The sequence below is a fragment of the Haliaeetus albicilla genome, chromosome 21 (assembly GCF_947461875.1).
Source record: "Haliaeetus albicilla chromosome 21, bHalAlb1.1, whole genome shotgun sequence".
NCBI classification, from domain to species: Eukaryota; Metazoa; Chordata; class Aves; order Accipitriformes; family Accipitridae; genus Haliaeetus; species Haliaeetus albicilla.
The window spans coordinates 3,982,502-4,007,484 of record NC_091503.1 but is presented as its reverse complement, the minus strand read 5'-3'; the positions used below and the strand labels follow the sequence as shown (position 1 = coordinate 4,007,484).

At 46.5% G+C, this 24,983-nt stretch overlaps 1 protein-coding gene and 1 long non-coding RNA gene across 4 annotated transcripts in view; one reads left to right on the top strand and one right to left on the bottom strand.

Annotated features, from left to right (window-relative positions):
- LOC138690289 (uncharacterized) overlaps window positions 1–3,787 on the bottom strand; it is a 103,686-nt gene extending 99,899 nt beyond the window's left edge. For all 3 annotated transcript variants that reach the window (XR_011329101.1, XR_011329100.1, XR_011329102.1), the window contains exons 1-2: window positions 2,902–3,787; window positions 1,879–1,945 (exon numbers count right to left, since the gene is read on the bottom strand). This is a non-coding gene — a long non-coding RNA (uncharacterized lncRNA). The remainder of the gene's footprint in view (window positions 1–1,878; window positions 1,946–2,901) is intronic.
- A 256-nt stretch (window positions 3,788–4,043) lies between these two features.
- ANKH (ANKH inorganic pyrophosphate transport regulator) overlaps window positions 4,044–24,983 on the top strand; it is a 112,280-nt gene continuing 91,340 nt past the window's right edge. Inside the window, exon 1 of the mRNA XM_069808883.1 lies at window positions 4,044–4,632. Within this exon, the coding sequence (XP_069664984.1) occupies window positions 4,537–4,632 (96 nt within the window). The 5' untranslated portion in view covers window positions 4,044–4,536. The remainder of the gene's footprint in view (window positions 4,633–24,983) is intronic.

Sequence of the window (24,983 nt, the reverse complement as noted above, 5' to 3'; positions counted from 1 at the left end):
GACAATCTTATTGTTTTAATTATTGTGGTATAAAGAGCTGGAAATGTGCATCAGACTCAGTTCCAATTTAAAAGTTATGTCTGGAAGAGGCAGCTGTTGCAGGGGGAGGAATAAAGATAGAAGCAGAACATGACTGTGGAGATGTCCTTCCACTTTGTTAGATAACAGACAGGAAAAGAGAGTTGTCATTTGCTCTCTCCCAGCCCAAGGCCATTCAGAGACCAGAATTACTGACCGACCTGCAGGCTTGGAAACCCAGTCCACCTGTCCTCTTACGGAACGACTGGCTCACAAATTTTGTTATCCACTAGTTTGAATTCCTCATACAACGAGTGCTTCCCAGTCACTAGACTACAAGAGAAAAAAAAAAATTCTAGGTAGAAGATAAGGTCTGGAAGAGAGCCAGTAGCTCCAAAAAGCAGGGGTGACAGCTAACTAGCCAACTGGGGATGGAAAGACCAAGCACAGTGATTTAAAAAAACCCAGACCCAAGACCTTTTTTCTCTAGTAGGTAATTAGCAGTAGCCCCAACAAGGAAATAGAGGCATCTTTCTGAAGCAAGGCAATACCACAGCAGGGTCCTCTCAAGATTCCCATTGTGTAGTTGGGGTGAGGAGCCTCCTTTAAGTTCAGGAGAGGACTGGGACTCTTAACACATGTTAAAAGCTCATGTGCTGATCGGCATGTTGGGTTTCTGACTGCATGAGTAAAGCTAATGTGCACTGCTCTGATACAACCTGCTACCGGGGACACCTTCAGACTTTGACCGTGTTGCTTAAGCAGCAATTACAGACACATTTCGTTACCAGGCACAAGGGAGTTTTCTGATATGTTTCATCATTCATACTGTCACGCATTACAGCACGACACTTGATTCGTATGGACTTCTCCAGTGAGATGCCTCCATTCGAGATACTCTCGGACCAGATCATTTTTCTATCAAAAGCAGAGAGATTATCACTAATTATTTCCTGCTGTCCTCTCTGTGTCCTTTTTATTCCATTAAACAAACAGACAGTGTTTGGTATATGAGTAAGAAATGTAGTGTAACAGAAAATATGTTAGAAAGGAAATTATTACTAATCACTGTTTTTTTGCCCAAGACAGCTAAAATGACCTATTTCCTCAGCTCACCAGCTGAGCAAACTACTGACTTCAAGATGTGAGAAACCATCCTTGTTCTTTGGTTCCAAACACAATTTGGTTTCTGTAATGAATTCGAGGAGCAAATATCACCTGGGCTGAAAGAGAAGCACACAAGAACTACATTCATCCCATAAACAAAAGACATGAATGGGAAGCAGACAGACAAACCTAAAACATAGCCTAACAGTTTATTAAGTAAGTTTAATGATTTTAATATACGGAACTTAAGAGAGCATCAGTTACGTTAACATTTACCCAGGACATTCCAGCACATGTTAGGAAATAAAATGTAAACTACTCTTAAAATAAAACTGTACTATTGCTTTGGGCAGCAGGAAGATAAAAAGTTAACCAGAGCTCTCAAGCGACCGCTCAGATGGAAATTAATTACAGATGTAAGGGGCCTGCTTCGTTATCTACTGGAGTTAAGAAGTATCAACTACCTTATGAACATATACCAAACTCCCGAATGGATATACTTCCCATATACTCCATTAAACTACTCAGGTGTCTCAGTATTTCCAGGACTGAACATAATTTTGTGACAAAGTAATTAATCACTCTGTGTGCTTTATAGTTGGCACTGTGAGCCACACGCTCAGCATCCACATGTTTTGATTCAGGAAGCTTTAATTTTGTGGTGGCTTGTTTTTGCCATGAATGAGAGGAGGTAGTCCTCAAACATCAGCTCACCTGAAAATTTCAAATGGCAACTTAAAATCATATACTTACAAGTGGCTTTGGGGCTTCCCTTCTAACTTTTCTCTGGCTCCAGAACAGCACTAAAGGTTTCTTTCCCCTAAAAAAAAAATAAACTGAAACAGAATAGGGACACTTGACCGAGAAAATCTGTAAAAATGCAGAGCCGTAAACAATATTCTTCCATAATTTCAGCTACAAGTTGTTCTCAGACCCATGGCCAGGAGGAATGACCTCTCACTCCCAATAAAATCTAGTCCTATCAGGAAGAAATTAGTTACTGGCGATACAGTTATCTAAAACTAAATACAACCTCAGGAAGACAGATTTAATATTGAATTAATGCTTTGAAATATATCCAGCCTTGTCTTCAAAAGCCATGAGACTTGCTTGAAATTGACCTACTGCACAGATCTTCTACCACTTACACGTAAGGACGCACGCAGGCTGTGTCTAAACTGGCAGGTAATTCAGCTCAATGCAAACGAACAAGTAAAACAAGTGGGCTGGCGTAAGGCCCCTGCCATCTACATGAGGTTTCTATTTCAGTCCAATTTCAGTCTGGTTGGTTGGAGACTGAATGTTCCCCATCACGGACGCAGTTTGAAGCTGTTCGACGGACCAACCACCGGTCCATCTGGAGGCGATTAGTTCCTCCTTAGGATGATGAAGTTTTGGTGCTGTTAATTCAACAACACGCTCAGGCAATCCCAAACAACCGCTTCCCTCTTCTCAGTTTATTGTCCTCTCCTGCTTTGCACTGCTCCCCTCCATCATGCCCAGGACACCGTGCCCGCGGCATTTGAAAAGCGATCTACAGGACCAAGGCAGGTTTGCACTCTCGTAAGCCTTCGAGTTCGCTCCTGCGTGCCCACAAGGCAGGCTGCACCAGCTTCGGGGCGGCTAGGTGAGACAAACTCCAGCTGTAGGAGGGAAAAAACCCTCCAGTGATAGCTGGGCCCGACTTTGCTGAGTCACCTCAGGAGCCAGGGGCTCTCCCGCTCCGTTCCCACCCCACAGCCCACCATCTGCCTGTCAAGGACTTTCAGAGCTCACCTCCTGTTGACCCTCCAAAATATGTGGAACGGCTCTTGGTCACGGGAACATTTTAGTACAGGAGTCCCTGGCTGAGGAGGGCCGTCCACCACTCGCTCCTCTGAGGACGAGGTGCAGGTATCCGATTCCTCACGGGGCCTCCACCTTCCCAAAATATCTGCCAACCCTCCTTCAAGGTGGCGAGTCGAAGGTGACGCCGCGAACCGAAACGCCCCAGGGAAACTCAATTACAACGAAACCCCCCTGCGAGTTCGAAAACGTTGAGAAACCTCCATGATGCGTTCCAAAGGCCTTTGCCTTCTCTTCTTCCCTGTCAGGCGGACAGAGCCTCGACGTCTGTGGAGGCCCACGGGTCAGAAAGCAACCCGTGCTGACGGCCTGCAAGCCGGGGCTGCAAACGCGTTCCCTTGGGGGGGCTGCGAACGCGTTCCCTTCTCCAGGGCTGAGGTAGAGACTTTGAAAAAAAAACCATGAAGACGCCGCGTGGGCAAACGTTCGCCGTCGATTTATTTCGGCTCTTTTTGACCCGCAGGTCAGACATCTTGGTGAACGCCTCACTGAGGACCACACCCCCCCCCACACCTGCCCTGTAGCTCCACAAGTGCCCCCCCACCAGGCCCGCAGCCCAGCCTGCCTCAGCCCGCGGTTACATGAGGGAAACGTGGGGCGGGGGGGGAACCCCAGGGCGCCCAGCGAGGGCTGTGTGGTGGCGGCGGTGGTGGGGTCGGAGAGAGGTGCCCGGCTCGGCCGCTGCCCCTCAGTGGGGCTGAGGAGGAGAAGGGGGGGCGGGGGGGAGAGAAGCAGCGCGGCCGCTCCGGCGTGAGGAGGAGCCGCTCGGTGCCGCTCTTGCCGCCGCCGAGCGTGTGTCAAACCCACGTGCCCCGGCAGCCCGCGGCGGGGAGCGGCGCCCAAGCGGCAGGGCCCGGCCCGGACCCCCCCTCCCTCACGCCGGCGACGGCGGCGGCCCTTCACCCGCTCCTCCGCCGAAACCCCACGGGGAACGGCGCTCCGGACCCGCGCCGCGGCCTGCGCCGTCCCCGCGGCGGCGAGGAGGAGGAGGAGGAGGAGGAGGAGGAGGAGGGAGAGAGGGCGGCGTTTTCCTGCGCGGCGCCGCGGCCGTCGCCCCGCCGCCGGCGAGCGTCAGGCGGGGGGGGGAGGCCCCGGCCCGGCCCGGCCCTTCCCTTGGCCCCCGCGCCCCGAGGATGGCAGCGCTGCCCGCACCAGTGGCTGGCGGCGGTGTCCCTCCTCTTTTTTTTTCCGGCACCGGCGGCGGCGGCGGCGGCGGTGGATCGGCGTTGTGTGGGAGGAGGGCGGCGGGGATGGACTTGATCTCTCGGGTCTCCTCCTAAGGCAGCGGCACAGCGAGCCCCGCCGCCCAGCCAAGCACCCGCCGGGGCCCACCGAGCCGCGCCGGGCAGAGAGGGACCGGCTCCCCCCCCCCGCGGCTGCTTTATTTTTAGGGGGCTCTGGTGCTTCTCTCCCTCACCCCCCCCCCCCCCGCCGCTCTCACACACGCACAGGGACACGCACGCACCCTCCTCCTTTGCCCTTTTATCCTTCCCCCCCCCCCGCCGTCCTCCCGCGCCGTCTCCTGCCGCGGCAGATGCGCTGGGGGGTCACCGCGCAGCTGGGACTATGGTGAAATTTCCAGCGCTCACTAACTACTGGCCCCTGATCCGGTTCTTGGTCCCTCTCGGCATCACCAACATCGCCATCGACTTCGGGGAACAGGTAAGGCAGCGGCTCCCCCGAGGGGGCGAACCCTCGCTTCGATCGCGGAGGGGGGGAGGGGGGCTCGGCGCCTCCGCAGGGGAAAGCGAGGGAGAGGCGGCCCGGGTTGAGCCGAGCCGGGCCGGGCCGGGTCCCGCCGTCCCCCCCCCCGGCGGATCGCGGGCGGGGACGGCGGCTCCTGCGCCGCGGGGGGCGGCCGGTGCCTCCGTGCGGCTCCGCACCGCCGCTCGGTGCGCGGGGAAAGGACGGCGGCGTTTGGGTCGTCGTTCTTTCCTTTTTTTTTTTTTTGCGTGTGTGCGTGGGTTTTTTGTTATCCCCCCCCCCCCTTATATTTCAGGATTATATAATCCCAAATTACATCACGCCTTCGCCGGGGGTTGCTTTTTTTGGTTTATTCACCCCCCCTCAGGTGCAGCAGCCCCTAGCGCAGTGCAGCCGGAGCGGGGCGCGGGGAGGGAGGCCCGGCCGCCGCCACCGCCGCCCCCCCCCCCGGCCCCGGCCCCGCGGTTCTGCCGCAGCGGCTCGGTCCGGCACCCCCGGAGGAGGGCGGCAGCCCGGCGGGGAACCGCTCCTCATCCCCTCGGTGAGGGGCTCCGGGTCGGTGAGCCCCTGGCTTCGCCCCGGTGTGGAGCGAGGCGGGAGCCGGCGGGGACGGGGCGCAGTGGCAGAAGCCGCCGCCGTCCTTCAGCCGTCAGCGGGAGCCGTGCATCGTGTCGGTGACCCAAAGCTGGGCTGTCCCCCCAGCTTCGGGCACCCAGAAAACACCCTGACTCGCCGCCGGCCACCCTTCCAGGCAGCCCTCCCGCTTCGCCCTCCCGATCCCCGCTTTGCTGCGTTTGCACCGGTAGCGCGTTTCGTTGGCCCGAGCTTTCCGCGCAGGGTGCTCGTTTGCCGTAGCTCGACGCTCTCTCGTCTCGCTGTGCGTGACAGGTAAGGCCCTGGTCTTGCGTCGGGCTGCGCTATATAGGGCCTATCGTTACATTTTTGGTAGGACGGTATACGCTAATACTTACCCACGAGTGTCAAGCGGGGCAGCCGCCGTAAATGCTGCATCTCAAATAGCTTTTATCCTTGTCCCAAGTCACGCGGTTTTGCTGAGAAGCTCTTGTTTTCCAAGCGGAAGAGGCAGTTGCTCCCGTGCTCCTTAAGCAAAGACACCAGAAAATTAGTGGGTACTTTCACCCGTTTGTAAAGAAGAAAACGAAAGGAAAAACATCACAGTGGGAGAAAATAGCTAACACTAATCATATGTCTGTCATGATTGTGTTAATCTCATTTTGCTTCCTAGTCCTTTAAATTTAAATAAGCCATGGTACTGAAAAAATGCAATTCCATCCTTGTCTAACAACTACATACTTTCCTACTAAGTCAGTCTTCCATAAATCATACTCGGGGCGGGGGGGGGGAAGGGAAAACTAAAGATAGAAATGACAAGGAAAAGGTGATTTAAATGCTAATAACTGTGCCACGCTAATAACATACAGCAGAAGTTAAACTGAAAGCAGTTCACTCGGCAAGCTCCATATAACAGGTGCATGTGTACAGTTTGCTGCATACAAGGTCAGCTCGATTCAAAATCCATGTCAGCCCGTAAAAGACTTCAGTGTGCTCTGGACCAGGATTTCAAAAATTAACAGGCAAGAGATTACAATTTTATAAGTGAGGGGCCTTCTCTCTGGCCTGGTACCAGCGACGTGGGAGGGATGTTAACGTGCAGATGATACATGTAAGCACTTCTCTAACCAACTTTGACAGCGTTAGGGACAAAATATCTCAGAAAATGTGTTTTATTTGATAGCCAAGTCATAGGACTGGCCCTCCAGGAGAGTCGGTATTATCCCCTGTCTCAGATGGCAGCGTGGGGAGGTGCTTCCTTGGAAAGGGAGAAACCTAGGGAGCAGGGAGACTCCTGCAGAAAACCCCCAGCGCAGGAGTGGGAACTGGAAAGACGCTTTTTGTACCAGCCTAGTGGGAGACTTTCCTACGGGGAAATCAGGAAACCAAGGCAGGGAGAAAGTTACTCCAGGTCTGAAGAGATGCTCTTACAGACAAAAGGACAGGGATTTTGTTTTCCCGTATATAGTACACAAAGTTATTTTTTACACTTGTAGGGCGTTATTGTTGGGCTTGTCTTGCTGAAAATATACTGACTTGCTGAGCCAGTCACCTTTCTGCGCTCCAAAATTGTAGTAATTTTAATAACAGGCCTGAATGGAAGCAACGTAAAAGAATGGGTGTGCCAACAGATAGCTCTGAAAAGGCTGCCGTACCTCCTCCTGTGAATGTATGCTGCAGATAAAAAAGATTTCTAAGAATGATAAGGGAAGTAAAATTTGCATGAAGTAATGTTACCCGCTCTGGAGAATACTGTAAAAGAGGCAGGAGGGCTGTAGGTCAGAAATAAGATAGATGACTGTAAAAAATTAGGGAGAGAATGGACCTTGCCTGACCAGAGAAGAAGAGGTGTTTAAGAAATGCCGTAAGTCATAAACCCTTTTGATGCGTCGTATTCATACGTTGCTCTCTCAAGTGGGGAGACTGTTTGGAAGCAGAGTGTTCAAAGCAGAGCCTTTTTAACAAAACCTAATACTTTTAGGCACCTGAGATTGAAAAGTGAGAAACAAAGAGAATCTCACCTTATTTTTTACCTTGAGAGACTTTTCTGCATGTTGAATAGTTTTATTCAATAGCAAAAATCACCAGGAAATTGCTGGATCCCTGGTAGGCATCTGTCTGTAGATTTCATGCTACTTTATGGGAAATTTGCGGTTAGGCTAGAGAATATTTGCAGAACATAGTTTATGACTGTCACCATTGCCCCACATGAGATGTTTGCTATGGCAAGTCTGTTTCGTTCGTAGGAATAAAAAATGCCGGAGCGATGCTCATAAGAAGTAACAAGCTCAGCTCCTGCCGTCACTTCCAGAACCGCTATAGCCAGTGAAGAGCCTCCTGTTGACCCTTGGACCCAAATCCAGTAACGCCTTAGGACAAGGCTCTATTACAGAGTTACTCCAGTCTAGTGAGCTAACCTCACCTGTTCACCTCATAAAATCTTCTTAGACAAATACCTGATTTTCCCCCCCCCCCGCTGAAAAAGGTAGTCCTGATGCACGACCAGGTAAATTGCCAGAAGATTAGAGAAAGAAACCATTTCTAACCTATTTCCGTGATTTCCTTCTGCAACCCATTTGCCTTACAATTTATTTACAGTACTACATAGCTTTTATGAAATAAAATACTACATAGCTTTTTTCTTAGAGTAAGGCCTTCAGGAAAATAGTCCCAAATATTGTGGCTGAATGTTCCTTCTCCACGTAAATACGTGTCTGTGTGCGTGAGTGCGTGAGTGTGCACGCATGTATTTATTTGTTTATTCTTCTCTAGGTATATGCACACACACACAAATAGACACAGCAGAGCACTTTCATCCCAATAGCTTAACACTTACTACCAGAAGAGAGATTCTCCCCTTCATTCTGCTGGTGAGAGCATCTGACTTGCAACATCCTATCCCAAGATTCACAATAATTAGTGTTTTATTTAGAGCTCAGCTGTTGGAGAGCAGAGTTTGCATTACAAATCCCAGCTCCCGTGAAAAATGTTGTTGGATGTACTTGCCTGGAAATAAATAAATAAACTGCTCCCATGCGATGGAGCGCAACACAACCTCAAACAACTCACCCAGCAAATAACACCACTGTTACCCCGTGCACTCAAAAATCCATCACCACCTACAGCAGTTTTCCTTTTAACGCAGTTTTCCTTTTAACACAGTTTCAGAGCTGCTCACATTTATTTTGGTGGCCTGGTTGGTAATGCATGTGTACATTTGCATTAGCATTATTACAAAGGGGGAAAACCGAGGTGCGCGTTACTTCACTACCTTTCTCGGAAGCGCAGAACCAGCCCTAGGCAGCGTTAAATACAATTTGCAAACGCGGCCGGTAACTCTTTCTGCTGCTCACGGGGTGGCAAAGGCCAGGCGGAGAGCAACATTCTGAACTCAGGGCCTGTCTGCAGTAGTCCCTTAATTATCAACGGGAACAGTAGAAGGGGCTTTTGTTTGGTTTTTTTTTTCCTTTCTGGCTATCATATGGCCAGCCCCTGAATCATTAGTTTCAATTGCTGTCACTAGCTGTTGGTTGGGCAGTTTCATTTGCCAACATAACCATTAGGTGCGCAAACATAATGCTGTTCACGGCTTGCGGGTCCTTGGAAGGTAAAACCGAGCAAGCAGAGTCTTGCTGCTGCTTTTTCCTGAGGTCACTTGGGTGCTCTGGTCCTGCACAGGAATTGCCATACATTCCACGCAGTGTAAGGGTTGGGATCAAACAGACGAGCCGTAAGGGAAGTGCTGAACGTTTCGGATTCTGAATTATTTTGCAATAATGGCTTGAAAAACAAACTGTTCTTTTTTCTTGTAATCGAATGGTTTTGGGGTTTTGTTTTTTCCTTAAGAAAAAAGTGTTGCCAGAAACGGAGAACAAGTCATGAATAACGTATCAAAAAGAATTAGTGAGCTTATCGTCTGCCCATGCCATTTGCAAACTTAGTAGGGGGTTAAACATTTTGATTAATGCTTTATGAAGCTCATTTTTGGGGTGTTATTGTCTGGACTTTCAGAACAAGCAATGGGAGAGTTCACGTTCCCAGCTGTTCACCGGGGATTTGGGCCAAGTTGCATAACCCTTCCATGGCACAGTTCTCCTGCCTTTGAAGTGTGCCTAGACGCCTACCTGTGTGTCACAGGGATGCAATGAAAATGCATGTGTCAGAAGTGCTCCGAGATGAAAGGTGCTGTATGAGTGCAAAGTACTCCTGTTATTGCTGTTGTGAGAGGTCAGGGACTCGTTTAAATCGTGTAGGACTTTAGTACCGTATAAACAAGAAAGCTAACAAGGTCTTAAAATTGGTGTGGACCATGACGATATATTACGACAATGGCATTATTTGTAGGGTATGCTGATGGAAATGCCCTATTTGTTTTAAATTAATGATGTGAACTACACAGCATTCTAACTTAAATGTAAATGAAATTGTGTTGAAGAAACGAACTTCTACAGAGTATACTATCAACAGAATTTTAAAAAAAAATTTTTAATTTTCCGTGGTAATATTTTGAAGAAAGTAATTTCTCCTGCAGGACTTCACAAGCCAAATAGTCAGGGAAGCAGCTAGGAAAGATCGGTGAAATACATCTAACTTCCCCGTTCAGAGTGAGAAAATCCAAGTGAGACCTTACATGAAGTATCAAAACCCAAACCACATACACCTGAAGTAGTAATTTTCAGAATTTGTACCTTGGTACTGACTCCAGAGACTTTCTTCTAAGCAGCACAGCTTTTCTTCCTTTTGCATGCCAGCCTGAGCCCTACAGCCTGAGCTCCTAAACAGTCGTCTGCCAAGCACGGGGGGGTTTCAAGCCAGTGCTACGTGGCCTGTAGACCACACGGACAATTCTTGACACTACACAAGTGATTAATTAGGCTTGTACATCTACGTTAGTTGCAGCAGGCATTAGATACCAGGCATTGCACTCACCAGTCACGCAGAGCATTTGCTGGAGTTTGACAGCAAGCAATGCATGCTGAGATCTGGGAAGGAGTCAAAGATCTCGTAAAACAGATTTTTTTTTTGGCAGGTAAAAGCCAAATCTCAACGAAGCGCTGATGTTCTTAAAGGTAACAAAGACACATACTCCTGGCAGCTAAAGCAATATATATTTGCATTTTATAGCACATAAGGTGCAAAATAAACAGGTTATGAAGGGCAGTGGGGCTATCACTGCTGAAGGTTTCAGATGATACTAGAAATTATGAGAATGAACCTACAAATGAGGTGTCCATCCCCTGCAGTGCTCCATGTTGCTGTAGCGTGAAATGTATATAACCGAGAGCTAGGATCTGTGTTACGCCTCATTTGTCAGTACCTTCTCTTTTTTCATCCTACCCTCTCCTTCCTTCACAAAACCCTCCAGTTCCCCGCTTCCCACTCCACCTCCCATGGCTGCGTCAGCTCGGCTCTAAGGAGTTCTCGGGGCTTTCTTACGCTTCGCTGTTAAGAACTAGCAGGTTTTGTACTTGATGATACCCATTAAGCATGTCTGAAGTAGCTGGCTAGCTATATTGCCCACCAGGTTGCTGGAAAATAAACCTTTGAGTCAGTCTGTGGGGTGGAAACGGTTCTCCCTACCAGAAGAGTAACCGATGCGGTGGGAGACCAGGTGGAGGTACCACTTTGCCGAGCAGCCCCGAGTCCCAGTCTGTAGGGTGGAGGGCCCTCTCTGGAGACACTCCAGTCGTAATATCACTGGATAGTCACTGAAAAAGGGTCGTGGGGTAGCCGAATACTTCTGGTGCTTATTTCAGAGATAGGGGAGTTGGGTTCTCCTCCCTACGCCGGTGAAAATCTACTAGGCTAAGACAGCATCAGGAAGGAGAGATGAAATACCCCCAGCCTAATTTTAAGACATGGGTTCAAAACTGAAATTTTGAAAGGGGTTTGAACCACCGTGTTCTGCGTCGCGGAGAGAAATCCCCAAAGTAAAACTTTCGGTTTTGAGTTCAACTGGCCATTTGTGTCAGGGGTTTTCTTGCTCATTTCTTTTGGTTGCATTTTCACAAACCCAAGAAAGCTGGTTTCTCTTCGCTGTTGATTTGGTCTGAACTGATTTCTTTTTAATCTGCGCTCATTTTGCTGCTGTGTGGAGAACTTGGTTGTATACAAAGGCTTATATGACATGACCGATCTTATGACTGTTTGAAGATAAGTGACTTTTTATATGCAAAGAAGGCATATAGACAAGGCTTCAGCTCTGAAAGTGCAGATTCTAGCTATTAATTGACTTCCTATCTTGATCCTAGACAAGACATTTATCTCTCCCTTTGTGTGAGTTTTGTCAGTTCTAAAATAGTGATGTGTTTCACAAGGCAGTTACAAAGTTTATTTCTTCATGTTTGTAAAACATGGATGTAAGTTGCTGTATAAATAGAAAATTTAAATTTATCTATCTGCCAGCTCATGCAGAAACCTCCGTGCATAAAATTGAGCAATTCCAAACAGATTTTGCTTTGTAGCTACTTTCAGAAATCTGTGATGTTTTAAAATAACATACATTTTACTGCTGAGCTCAACTGCAGTTTAAATAGCATATCAGAACATGTGTTTCTTAAAAAAAAAAAAATTAAGGAAAATTTGTAATGACCTTAGGTTTTAACAAGCTAATCCAACTAGCTCTGGGTACCTCATCCTATTTGTACTTGGAAACCTGTGGATTTTGGGGAGAGGGCAACAGGAGTGTTAATATGCAATTAGATCATCAGATTGTGCTTCCTTCTGCTTGCTTGATTTTCTGCTGACATGATATTGCTGTAACTATGGTTTTAGACATCACCGCTGCCTTTTCAGATAACCATTAGCCGGAGAATTAAAAAAGAACCTCCATAAGAACCAGAGACCTAAATGACCCGTGAACTTCAGCATCTGAAACAGCAAAGCTCTGCAGTTCTCCCCGCTTCTGTCTCCTCTATGGTATCACTTCTCTTTCAGATTTTCCACAGAACTTTGCTACGTTGCTTTAGAGTTTGTCTGCATATGCAGTTTTTCTTGATTAGTTCCTTTCTGATGTAGTGCATAATAAGACTGCCTGCATGAAACATTAACTAAGAATAATTCCAGGTGTAAACATGCATTTGGTTCCAAAGAGGGCTGAAGTACAGCATTGTTACTTGCAAAAACATAATTGAATTCCATAGCCTTTTCAAGAGCATTCTAGAAAAGGACAGAGGAAGAACACTGGACAGTTAAAAGCAGTTTGTTAAAAAATAAGTGCTACAATGGCATGAAATCTCAAGTGCCAATTTAATTATTTTCCCCAAGATGATGCAAAAAATTCACTGTTTCTGATTTGGCAGGAGTGCTACTGCTGGAGAAAGGGTGGTCACTGTTGCCCAGCATGCCCAGTTTGCTTTACTGGTACAGTGGTTCAGTAAGAGTTCAGCTTTTAGCGTGGGAAGCGAAGAAAATACAAGATGCAATTTATTTTCAAGTGATTTGCTTCACATAGCTTTTTTGCATTGCTATTGGATCTCTAAGGCAATTGTTTCCAACCTTTTTCAATTTTCAGGGCCCAGAAAGTTTTCTGGTAGAGATGCAGAGAAAACTCCCATCCATACAAGCTGGAGAGCATACTTGTCTTTACATTTTTTTAGTTACCTGTCTCTGACTCCTTGTAAATACTCCCTAAGGTGCAGGGTTCTGTGGGGCTGAAAGATAACTGCACCAAAGCACGTGCTAGTGCGTTTGCTGACAAATACATTTGAAGGGCTTTTGGCTGGGAGATGGTCTGTCTTCTGGCCACCTGAGCTGTGTTTTGTACTTAAATTAGTGAATGAAGTCAGATGCAAGCCGTACCTGAGCTTTCACTTGCTGGCCTTCGAGCTGTGTGGCTGCGTGGCTGTCACCTATGCTGGCCCTCGAAGAAAGCCTTGATGAATGCCGGCTGGGACTGATTTTGGTTTTTGTCCATGGGTAGCGGGTGTAGGTATAAGAGACGCAACCACACGGCACCCGCTGTTCTTCCCCTGGTTTTTTAATGATGCCATTTCACATCTACTTCCCTGAAAATAGAGATTTGTGTTTAGATTTTATCGGGCTCTTTTTCCTCCTCGCTTCCTCCTCACACCCTGTTACTCGTCCTTCGTTCTGCTGCGTATTGGTGACCAGTATCTTATTTTTATAACCTCTCTGTCAGCGAGCGGCAGCTGCTGTTCCTGCATCCATGGCCAGCTAAGGTGAGGTAGCTCTGACCCACCTCCAGCAGCCCCCTCCTCATTGCAAAAACGTTCCTTGCCGCAGTGTACCAACGTGCTCCAAGAACTTGGCGATCTCAAATCTGCCATCCTGCAGATGAAAGACAGACCCCTGCACAAGTCCATCGTTACCATTTTCTCTGTCAGCTCCTTACCAGTTAAAGTGTTTAGCCCATTTGAAAAGAAAACGAAGAGTTAGCAGTATTACAGGGCAGGAAGACGCTTCACATTTTCGGTTCTGGTGAGAAGGGAAATAAATGTCGGTTACATAAGAGGAAAGATTATAGTAGTGAAGCATTTATAGCTTGGACAAAAAGGGAATTTGATAACCGTCTGCAGTTGTATGAACTGCGGTGCGGTCATGAAGGAGAGAGGTTAGCTAGGTCACTGCCGTGGAGGAGAACGTGGCCAGGAGCAATGAGGGAGATTGGGGCGGTTAAACACAATTTAGACTGCAGAGGTTTCCAGATGATTTTCCAAGTAAAAAAGCAGGAGTCGTTCCCTCTCACGCATTACTTCCTTCTAAAATGTGTTGGCACGAGGAGTGCTGTGCTTTAGATGGTGTTGGGTGGTGGTGGCTTTTTACATAGGCTCAAATTCAGTGGGTCACTGAAAGCAAAGAGTGTTGAGGTCAACGTAGAGTGCGGTACACGGTGGGTCAAACCCGAAGACCACGTTTTCTGGTGAGGGAGACGAACAGCTTCGGAACCGTGTACTCCTCAAAGACAGTGCAGTCTAGAAGGGTGATGTAGTTACGGGCTGTTAGCATGGCCTTGTCGTGGTGTCAACATTCTGCTCATACTGAACCCAAACCATAAAACACTGTACCAGCTACTAGAAAGAAAAATAACTCTATCCCAGCTGAAACCAGGACAGGCCTCTTCTTATTAAATTGTACAGACTAAGGTAAAATACACAAAAACTGCAACTGGGGAGGTGCAGAATTTCTAGTATTAGTGGTTAGTGATTACGATACAGTTGTCTTAATAGCCTTCTGTTTTTCACACGACATCTCCCAGGTTCAGCGTACAGAGAGCGCTTGCTAGGGAGAGAAACCAGAGTTACCTAGCTAATAAAACTACTGACTGTAAAACCCCCGTCTTGTCCATTTTAGAAGCGTAGAGCTGGGGTCTCCCCAGCAGAGCTGAGGAAGAAAAACCCAAATGATATGAGCTTATCAAAATAGGAGGACCTTTCCAGTATGAGAGAAGTGGAGTGTTGAGGTGTCTTGACATCTCAAGTAAGGGAGATCTTAACTCTGCTTTTAAGCTGGAGGCATGCTGAGTTTTTTAAAGGGCTTAAAGGCATAGCTGCCATGAGATGAGACACAAGCAAACCCAGGTGATGTTTCAGGTCCTTCAGTACCGTAAGTGCGTGCCCAGCCTTGCACCCTTACTGTCTTTCCAGTTCGGTTCTGCAGGTCTTTTGCTTTGCTTGCTTGTCCTGTGGGTGCCGGAGCAGCTTCGTTAGGCAGACGGCCGCGTGGCTTTGTCACCAGGCTGGAGCCCCCAGGGCAGCTCCTCACCCTCGTTGCTACCAGGGAGCCCAACCATTTCACCCTCCTCCTCTTACTGGCTTTGGTATCTTACTCCATCGGTCCATCCCACCTCCTTCCCCGCCGTGGCATTTTGGAGATGACTTTGAACGCTCGGATTATTTGCAACCCGCTGTGCCCAAGAGGCCAGCTAAGGAGATGAGTTCAAACCGGCCACCAGTTCTGCCCGGCAGACGTGAACATACCGGGTGATGGACTTGCAAGGGTAGCCGGTTTTCCCCATTTGCACGGCCTGTGGTGGTGGTGGTGAATAAATCTTCCGATCTGAATATTTGGCTCATCCTCTTAATTAAATTTTAATTGTTGCCCTCTCTTCCTCATAGTTTTTTGAAGCCAGTCAAAATAACCCCAGTCGTCCTTGGTTTTGTACAGTCATGGGGACATCTCTGGACATTCTTCTCTGCCCTTCAGTAGTACAAAACAACTGGTAGTGTGGGGCTCCAAATTTAGTGTGACAGCACTGTCAGCTTCCCCTGTGTTTATGTTGTGATGTAACGATTTTGCAATCTTAAGCATTTGATTTAAAAGAGAAAGGAAGTCCAAACCACAAAACACTTTCCAGATCCTTAAGATGCCGAAGGTAGTCATCCACAAAAAGCTTTCTGTTTGTCACAGGTAAAGACATTTTTCAAGTACTTCTGAGATACAAAAGGTGCACCCATACACATGCACGTGTACATAGTGCGTTGTGGGCAGGAGACTGCCTTTATAGGAGGGTTTTAGACACTGAGTGGTGCTGAAGAAATGCCTTGATTACTTATTGGCTTATACACAAGGCAAAATGGTTAAGGAAGTAAGCACAAGAGCTGCACCATGGAACTACTTAGGTAATTGCATGTGCACCTGATGTGTCCCTTATAGTTTGAGCCGCCTCCGGTTACATTGATATTATGGTGGTTGCATGTGCAAATGCTGTTGTTATTTTTAAATCAATGGTTTTGTACATGGATTTCATCTTTTCAAAATGTGACCTTGAGAGCACTCCTGATCACTGCACCACTGTTCTTTATATACTTGTGGGCAGTCATTTTGCTTCAGAGTGTTTTATTTCAAAGCATGAAAGCATGACGACCTTTCAGCATTCACCGTCTTGTTCTTATATGAGCTTTCTGAGATGCAGTCAACGGTCTACTGGTTAGGACATGCTCCAGCATTGTAATAGTCTTGGGAAGAGCTTTCATCAGCAATGCCTTCTGGATCTAATATATAAGAAGTAGTGTGCTTTTTTCTGCTAGTACTGTGCAGAGGCCAATGTCTCTCTCTTTAATAAATTTATGAGAAATCCCAGCAGGTAGCCTGCTTGACATTTTCTTATTGTAGGCTTGACCTGTTGGTGAGCTTTGAACCACTGTCCAGAAAAGGCTGGTAGGGTTGTGGGCTAGCTTTTCCGAATCACGGCATGCCTTTCTTGTCAGCTGCAAGCTCCTACCGCATTGTGGGTGGTTGCATCACTAAGGAGAAAATAGCTAGCAAAGGCACAATCATTGCCTCGGGACTTCGTCAAGGAAACCTCATGTTAAGTTGCATATTTGTGACTTGAGCTCCAAGTATCTGGTCGTGCTCGCAGTCATCTGCAGACGTGGAGCCTGTTGTATCCTGTGTGCATCCGCTGATTTGAAAGGGGAAATGAGTGGTAAGAGAGAGAGGTTTAGATCAAGGGGGAAGCTGCCTGAAAGAAAAAAGCCTGACAGCTTCGGCTTTGGAAGTAGGAGCACATCCCAGAAGTCCCAGTGTCCGGCAGATGCCTGTCTCAGGTGATGAAAGCTTTCCACCACACTAGAAAGGCTGAGATGCTCATAGACGAAGTGGCTGCGGGGCCATAGTTTCATCACTGATATCTTGCTTAATAATGAAACAGGTATTTTTTTCCTCCCTCGTCCCACTGGAAGTCTAAAGGAGACAAAGGAGGCATGCCAGTGTAAATTTAGCTTAACGAGAAGGCAGTCGGGGTCTCTATGACCAGCACCGAGAAGAATGTTGAAGCAGTACTTGTCCAGCTGGCGATAAAGGATAACCTGCGCTGAACTGTAGAAATAAATGGAGGAAAAAACATGACTCACTAACATCCTTGACCTTTTTCCAAGAGCAGATAAGAATAGTCGCGGCACCTGAAACCATTAGATATGAATATAGTGATTTCTAGATGAATTTGCCTTATCTCTTGAGAACTCTGAGTATGGAGTGCTATGGCAAGAAATAAGCAAATTGGCCAGACAGGAAAGTGGTTATGTCTACAGCCTGAAGAACAAAGGATATTTGAATTTTTTTTTTTTTTACTCTTAATACGCTTACAGCATTAGGGATCCTAAGCACTGTTTCACTTTGCTGTTGACACAGCGTCAGGGTGAGGGATGCACAGACAGCTTGGAACGGTTACAAAAAAGGATTAGTAGCTGTTTTGCAAGAGGTTATTATTGCAGCTTCTGGGAGTTGGTTTCAAAGGCAACTACAAGCATGAGCATCTCTCATTTGCTCTCCGTAAAGAATAGTGCCTCTATAGTCTCATGACATTTAGCATCAAATACCTCTACGCTTTTCTTCTTTCTGTTTTGGCCAGATAAGATTCTATAACCTCAAACCTTCTGTGTATATCCTTTTGTTTTGTGATTCCTTTGTGAAAGAAAGAAAACATCCCATTGAGAAAGAGAGAAACAAGATATAAAAATAGGGAGCCGTGCACAATTCAATCCTTTTTTTCCCTTTCCACTGAATCCCTGCGTGGCAGCGCACTGATGCAGCACCATAACCAACAGTCTGGCGTCTGCAGCCTGCCAAGCTGAACCCAAAAGGATCGAGCATCATCAATCTCATCTTTTACCATCTTTTTTTGGCTCTTTGCTTATACATATTTATATAAACCTGGGGATTTTTTGGTTTCAGCCCTGAGCTGGGGCCTCCCATGTGCTGCTGTGGTTTGTGGCCCTGGACAGCTCCTGACCCTCCTCCTCGTCACCCTTTTGCTGCCCTTTATTTTTTCTGGAGTAGTCTGTAATCTTCAAATATCTGGTTCCCTTCTGTCGTCTCTACTTTTCCTTTTCTGTGCCTGTCCAGAGAACAAGCCATTGCTGTTTGCAGGCAAGCAGCCCACCCTAATGGTGACAGCAAGGTGCCCACCGCCTGCCCCCGGCGGATTCTTTCCTTGCAAACGAGAGGCCCAGTTCAGCAAAAGAAATGCTTCACTCGAAATCTTGTGGATGTTTGTGGGCTTTAAATTTAGGCCTGAGTTAAGCTCATGCACAGATATTTCTCTCGTATGAGGCAGCCAGGCTTCAAGCAAAGAACGTGAGCTTCGTAAAGCTGCAGGACTTCATCTAGCAAAGGGTCCGTGCTCACCTCCTCTTCCTCCAGACGTGCAGTTGTGGTACCCGGGACCGTGCTACCCAGCTATCTGTATTCCTCCTTCCACATGTCACCTGTCGGGACCAGCTCCGTCTCAGTCTGGTTCAGGTACCGTTTCTGGAGGAGCAGGCATCGGGCAGCGCCGGCGAGCCGTGGCTCTGACCGCTCTGCCGCTGCTGGTGGCCCGCGGCTCCCGCTCGTCCTCTCCCCGGTGGCTTGTCTGGAATTCTGCTCAGCACGATGCTGTGCAGGAGAGGCAGTGAAATTTTTCTCCCTGCATGCTGGCGTCTGATGGCACGTGGTAAATGCCTGCTGTCCTCACTGGTGGGGTTTCTTTTTAAGATGTTGCAAACGAAGGTCAGGGTGATTATTCTCTCACTAAGTCTTAAAGCCAATTTCTGGATCACAGAGTAGAATAACATTGCCTGCATTCCTCACATGCCTGTTCATCCTGCCACGGTTGCTGTAGCTGACCAGTGATGTTTTCTTACCTGCAAGGTCAGAGATAAAGATGTTGGAGCGCTGAGAGAATCTAATCTCGGCAAAGCCTCTTTTGGATCAGAGAGTACTTCTGCTCTTTGGTGTGTTCTTTCAAAGGCAATCCTTTGAGGAAACCTGGGAGAAGCGTGTCGAGCTCAGTCGTTTGTACATGGGCATGAATGCCTTGTGCGGAGAGGTCCAGGTGTTGTGAAGTAGGCGTTTGGTGTAGGCTTCAGACAGAAACGTGTCCATTGTGAACCTGTGCATCACTTGAGGGACTTGGAAGATGTTTCTAAACATTCTTAACATTACAAGTATTTTTAAAATGCTATATATAAATTAGCTTCAGACATTTCCAGGTCATAATTAAACTACTAGGCTTGTTCCAAATCAAGGATGGATGGCATGAATAGCACTGTGTGAGTCAGACCCATCACATGTTCTAAATTAAACTTGTGCTGAGCCAACATTGATCTTAAGACTCTTTTTGAAAATCTCCTCACCTTACAGAAGTTGCTGATAGCATTTCTAGAGAGGTTGGTAATGAAGAAAAAAATAAAGCAGAAGCATGGAGGGAGGTAAGGAAGCAACAAGCCAACTGTATAATGGGAAGAATCAAAACATGCAACTAGGAGAAAGTATTCTGAATAAACAAGTTAGTGAAATAACAGGTTCAGTAGCAGATAGCTTTTGGCTTGCCTAGCACTCTCAAGAGTTCACATTGCAAAACTCTGAAGTTTACCAAAGCAGGGTCATCTCCTAACGAATATGAATGTGTGTTTCCCTACCTAGGCACTGGAAACTGCCTGAAGTATTACCACAAAGGGCTCCTGTTTTCTGGGGGAAAAAAAAGAAGAATATGAAATACATGAGGATGACATAAAGATGAGAAGATAGGAGGTCTTGGAGGATTTATCTGATGACCTGTCTCCCAGTAGAGATAATACATGCCTCAAGTGAGATTTCACCTGGGATACATTGCACAGTTTCAGCCATACATACTTAAGGCAAGGCCATTCAAGCTTGTTCAAAAGATTAGGCAAAAGAAGTCCGACTATTAGTTTCTCCATTTTTTGTCATCATCCTGTCTGAGAAGGAGAAACTGAAAGATTTTGATTTCTGTATCCCAGCAGAGACAGGTCGAGCATGAACACGGTTGTTCTCTGTAAGTAGATAAGGGAAGATGTTAGCCTACCGGCAAACAAGAGCAAATTGGATAGCAACATCTGCCTGTAAACACAGTGAGTGCTTTTAAGCTGGAAATGAGGAAGGCTCCAGGCCACCAGAAGAATGAGGCTCTGGAAAGAGCAGGGGCAGGAAAGCTGAACGACTTGTTTTTAAGCTTGCGTTAATGAAAGTCATGCTATTGCGTGCACAGCAAAGGACCGAAGCCCACACCCTTGGAGGTTGTTTCCATTCCCTGTGAGATGGGAAGAAAGAGAAAGCAGAACTTGGTACAGACAGCTATTATTTTGCGTATATGTATCCAATATATGATCCATATATACACAAAAAGGAATGGGAGGCCCTGAGTGGAGCTGCAAGAAAGCAGGTGCTCTGGCTTCAGCTAAGAGAACCTGCTATTGCTGTTTAAGCCCTAATTTTGAATACTTTTCTCGTCTCATAGCAAATTTTGTAATCTCTGAATATGTTTTAAAACACTCATTTTTGAATCTCTCTTCCTTTTTTAAAAAAACAATCATTGCTTACTTGAGACCTCCACAAACCCCGTTCTCTCAGGGGAACGGCCATTCGTTGGGATGCACAATTCCCAAAAACACGAGGTGTCTCCTCACCCGGGGCCACGGAGGCAGGGCGGCTACGTCTGTGGGGCTGACGTTGCTGCTGCTGCTGGTGCCGGCAAACAAACGAAGCTCTGTTCATTTTCTGCTCCAGCAGAACGTGCGGGGGGCGGGGGACGGGACAGAAGAAGGATGAGCTTGGGGATGGAGGTTGCTCAGTCGAATGAGGAAAAATGTAATGAGGGAAGACAATGTATATTCAGGTTCATAAAGAAGTGCTTTCAATGGTAACATGTTAAACAAAATTTGGAAGGGTTTGGCAGTGCCCTTTTATCGCTGTTCACAGGACAGCTTATTTGTTCATTTTTTTGTTTTGCATGCTAGTGATAAATCAAAGCCGAGCATCAGTGTTTGCTTTGTCGTTGCCATTGACCCTGATTTAGGACAATCTCAAAACGTGAAATACCTTCCCATTTTCTCATTGCTCATGTTTTCTCCCAGTGTTCCAAATAGCAGGCTGGCACTGTGATTTGAAAATCCTTTCAAACTTTGCTGCTGTAGCGTATTCTTAGTAAAAGACAAGAGTGCCAGAAGTACGCCGGAGAGGGAAGCATCCAGACTGCGCTGAGAGCACCGTGCGAGAAATGCTTAACTCACGTTGTCCGCTTTGGAAGTCTCAGACTGTATATTTCCATCCATTTGAATTAGGCTGGTTTGGTCCTTCTGAAAGCAAAGCAACCATTATTACAGTAGTGAGACGTTGAATGAAAAAACCTATCGCAAGTTTTGTTAAGAGGCAGTACCTTCAGAAATGTGGCATTTTAGAAGTGCGGCATTAAATTTGCTGCATTAAATGCAGCAACTAAGAAGCTGTATTGGTGTTGCTTTACTTAATTAAAAATGTGACTTTAAAATGTTTCCATGGTGTGACTAGAACAATGCGTCCTGTAAGGAGAGCAAATGCTGAAAGATGAGAGGCTTACTTCTGTGTCTGCGAGATTAAGCATTTTCATCTGGCTGAGCTGAGGTTGAGGGAAAAGGGAATTTTATTTGACTTGGGGGCTTCTGTATTCCTTTTAGTTACACCACATACGTGTGAGTGTCTGAGCACTGATTGAGCACGGTCTGATGACTCCACTGACAGCAGATGGAAGCAAATGGCCGGACCGTGAGGTGTGCCGGACCTGCTTTGACCTGCGGCCATCACCTGGCCCTGCTCCTTGCTCAGCCGTGCCGAGGAGGGACGGATGGTGAGAGGGGGAGGCAAAAGGTTTGTCTCACTCTGCCCCTGCTGTACGTACAGAGAGGTGAATCCTCCGACCTTTATAAAGGCTGTTGACTGTTATATTTTTTTTTTAATCGGGGCAGAGTTCATTCTTCCACAAATAAAGTGGCAGATCTGTTTACTTAACATCCTGGGCTTGGAAAGGTTGAAATCTTTCTGCAGCGTAGCTATTCCCTTTTCGTCTCTAACGATCACTCTTCATTGCTAGACTAATGCATAGGAAAACGGGTGCAGATTTGGCATTTCCCTGAATATGTTTGCTCCTTGAATAGTCATTATGCTCCCCGTAGCTGTAGGTAGGTAGTAATGTCCTTAGAAATTGGAAAACTGATTTTTTTTCTTCCCCAGTCTTCTTAAAAGACTGATCTTTTTCATTCATTGTTGGTACTGAATTAGAAAGTTGCTGTATCATTGTTAACTAAGCAGAATAAAGACAGTCTGAAAATAGAAACTGCTGCAGCCTGTGCAGGGAGATGTCAGCCGTTGCTCAATGTCATTATGAAACTGTGAAGTCATCAGAAATAATCCTCACTGGCCACATGAATATTGGGCACAATGGTGGGTTTCCAAACTGAAAACAGGGCGACAGAAGTCTGGGAAAAAGAAAGAAGAGGAATATCCATGACATAAAAGCGGCTCTAGTTCTTTTTGGCTCACTGGAACTGTTTGGCTGTCTGTGATATCTGATAGCCACAGAAGAGATACCTGAAGATCCATGACCAATAAGTGCACTTCTAATCCAAGATGGTCTGTAGAGTTTCCATATGCTCAGTGGGAACTTTCTGCACGTTAACATTGAAGCCACACAAAAACACGACCCTTGAAAGTGAACAGGAGGAGGAGATTTAGGAAAGGATAACTTATCTTGTTAATGACACCAAAGAATAAGACACTCAGGAGAAACCCAATAGCATCAGCGGTAAAGGTCCTGTTACCACTGTCAGGGATGAAAAGGAAAGCCTTTAAGAAAAAGAGGCAATAAATTTGCTTTCCAGCTCCTTTATCACCCACTACATAAAAAGCCTGAGGGAACGAGATCTTACAATTGGAAAGAGTCTTAATGGCCCAAAACTCAACCCAGACCCTGGAACAAAAGCTATCGTCATCACATTGCTTTCTGGACAAAGAACTTACTATGTAAAAAGCAGAATAAAGCTCAAGAGCCTGGGATATGCCAATAAGCAAATCTCCCTTTACTGAGACAATAAAATAAAAGATCAGGAGAGAGGAACAAATGCAGAGCTTCGAACAGCAGTCTGTTAACCCGTCAGACCAATGTGGATTTAAGATAAAGGTCCCCCAGCTTTTCACCTACAGGGAATGACACTGCCTGTGCCCTTGCAGTTTCTCTTGTAACCATGTCCTGGTTTTGGCTGGGATAGAGTTAATTTTCTTCTTAGTAGCTGGTATAGTGTTATGTTTTGGATTTAGGATGAGAAGAATGTTGATAACACACTGATGTTTTCAGTTGTTGCTAAGTAGTGTTTAGACTAATGTCAAGGGTTTTTCAGCTTCTCCTGCCCAGCCAGCAAGAAGGCTGGAGGGGCACAAGGAGCTGGGAGGGGACACAGCCAGGGCAGCTGACCCAAACTGGCCAGAGGGGTATTCCAGACCATGGGACGTCATGCCCAGTATATAAACTGGGGGGATTTGGCCTGGGGGGGATTGCTGCTCGGGACCTAACTGGGCATCGGTCAGCTAGTGGTGGTGAGCAGTTGCACTGTGCATCACTTGTTTTGGATATTCCAATCCGTCTGTTATTATGATTGTCATGTTATTACTGTTATTATTACCATTATTAGTTTCTTCCTTTTCTGTCCTATTAAACTGTTCTTATCTCAACCCATAAGTTTTACTTTTTTTTCCCGATTCTCTCCCCATCCCACTGGGTGGTGGGGGAGTGAGAAAGCGGCTGCGTGGTGCTTAGTTGCTGGCTGGGGTTAAATCACGACAAACATCAAAGCCGGTGACTCTAATGATTCCACAGCTTCTGTCAGAAGTTAGTGCTGTTGTAAAAGTGAGGGGTGTCTACTTATTCGTATAACATGATTCAGCTTCTTTTGCTTCCAATAATGTAGAGTTGAAATGACTGCTGAGTGCTTTTTGCATATTAGTGGTGTTTCAGAAGAGGAGAGGAAAGAATAGAGAAGTTAGTAGTTGAAACACTTGTTATTGTATTACTGCCTTGAAAATACCTTTGATAATAACTGTATCACCAGGACTTGTTTGCCATAGACCGAGAAGTCGGCAGTGAAGGAAAAGGTGGCTGGCACTCACCACTGGCAGAAATAGAGACAGCAGCAGTGTGTGAAAAAGCATCTTTACTTGTGAACTGTTACCAGAAAATCCTAATGAGGCTGCAGGATGTCAGTTGTAGAAAGCAGTAGCCAAATCTCACAGATTCTAATGAAACTAACAAAGCGAGGCAAAGGACGTTCTTTTCTTTTACTGCTCCAATAGCCTGGTCTTTATTTGTAACTGAAGGGTACTTCAGTGAAGAAATCATTAGTGTTGTTATAGTAAGGTGCAGAGCTCCCAGAAGAGATGAGGAAACCACTGCATCTGCCTTCCCTGGGTACCGAAGGAGCGTTGTCTGCGATGCCTCCTTTGGAAGTCATTTTTGCCCACTGACGGAGCTGGATGGCGGCTGCTGGGAGGAACAAGCTCAGACCTGAACAAGCAAAAAGCTGATTCTCACTACACAGAAGTGTGAGGTCTTTTCTGAGAATACAGTTCAGATAAAGCTGATCCCTCTTAACGTTAATTCCATGAAAATGAAATTTAAGGCAGTGATTAAGGCAAGCGTGTAATTTCTATTTGAAACTCTACATTGAGAACTACTGTATGTGAATAGTTCTGTTTTCCATAATTTTCTGTACAGATAAGTGTTTGTATTACTTACAGAAGAGCAACAAAACATAGAGCTGACTATACCCATTCTTCACACAGTTAAACAAAGGAGGAAGGCTAGTTAGGGCCCTGAAACAGGGTTCTCTGAAGCTACAGCCAATACATTTCACTCCTCTTCTTTTCTGAAGATGGATAAAGAACCAATGTTTCAATATTGTATTGTCTCAATTATGTTTGTAAAACTAATAGCAGGAACAGAAAACAGCATTAGTCTAGCCAAATTCACT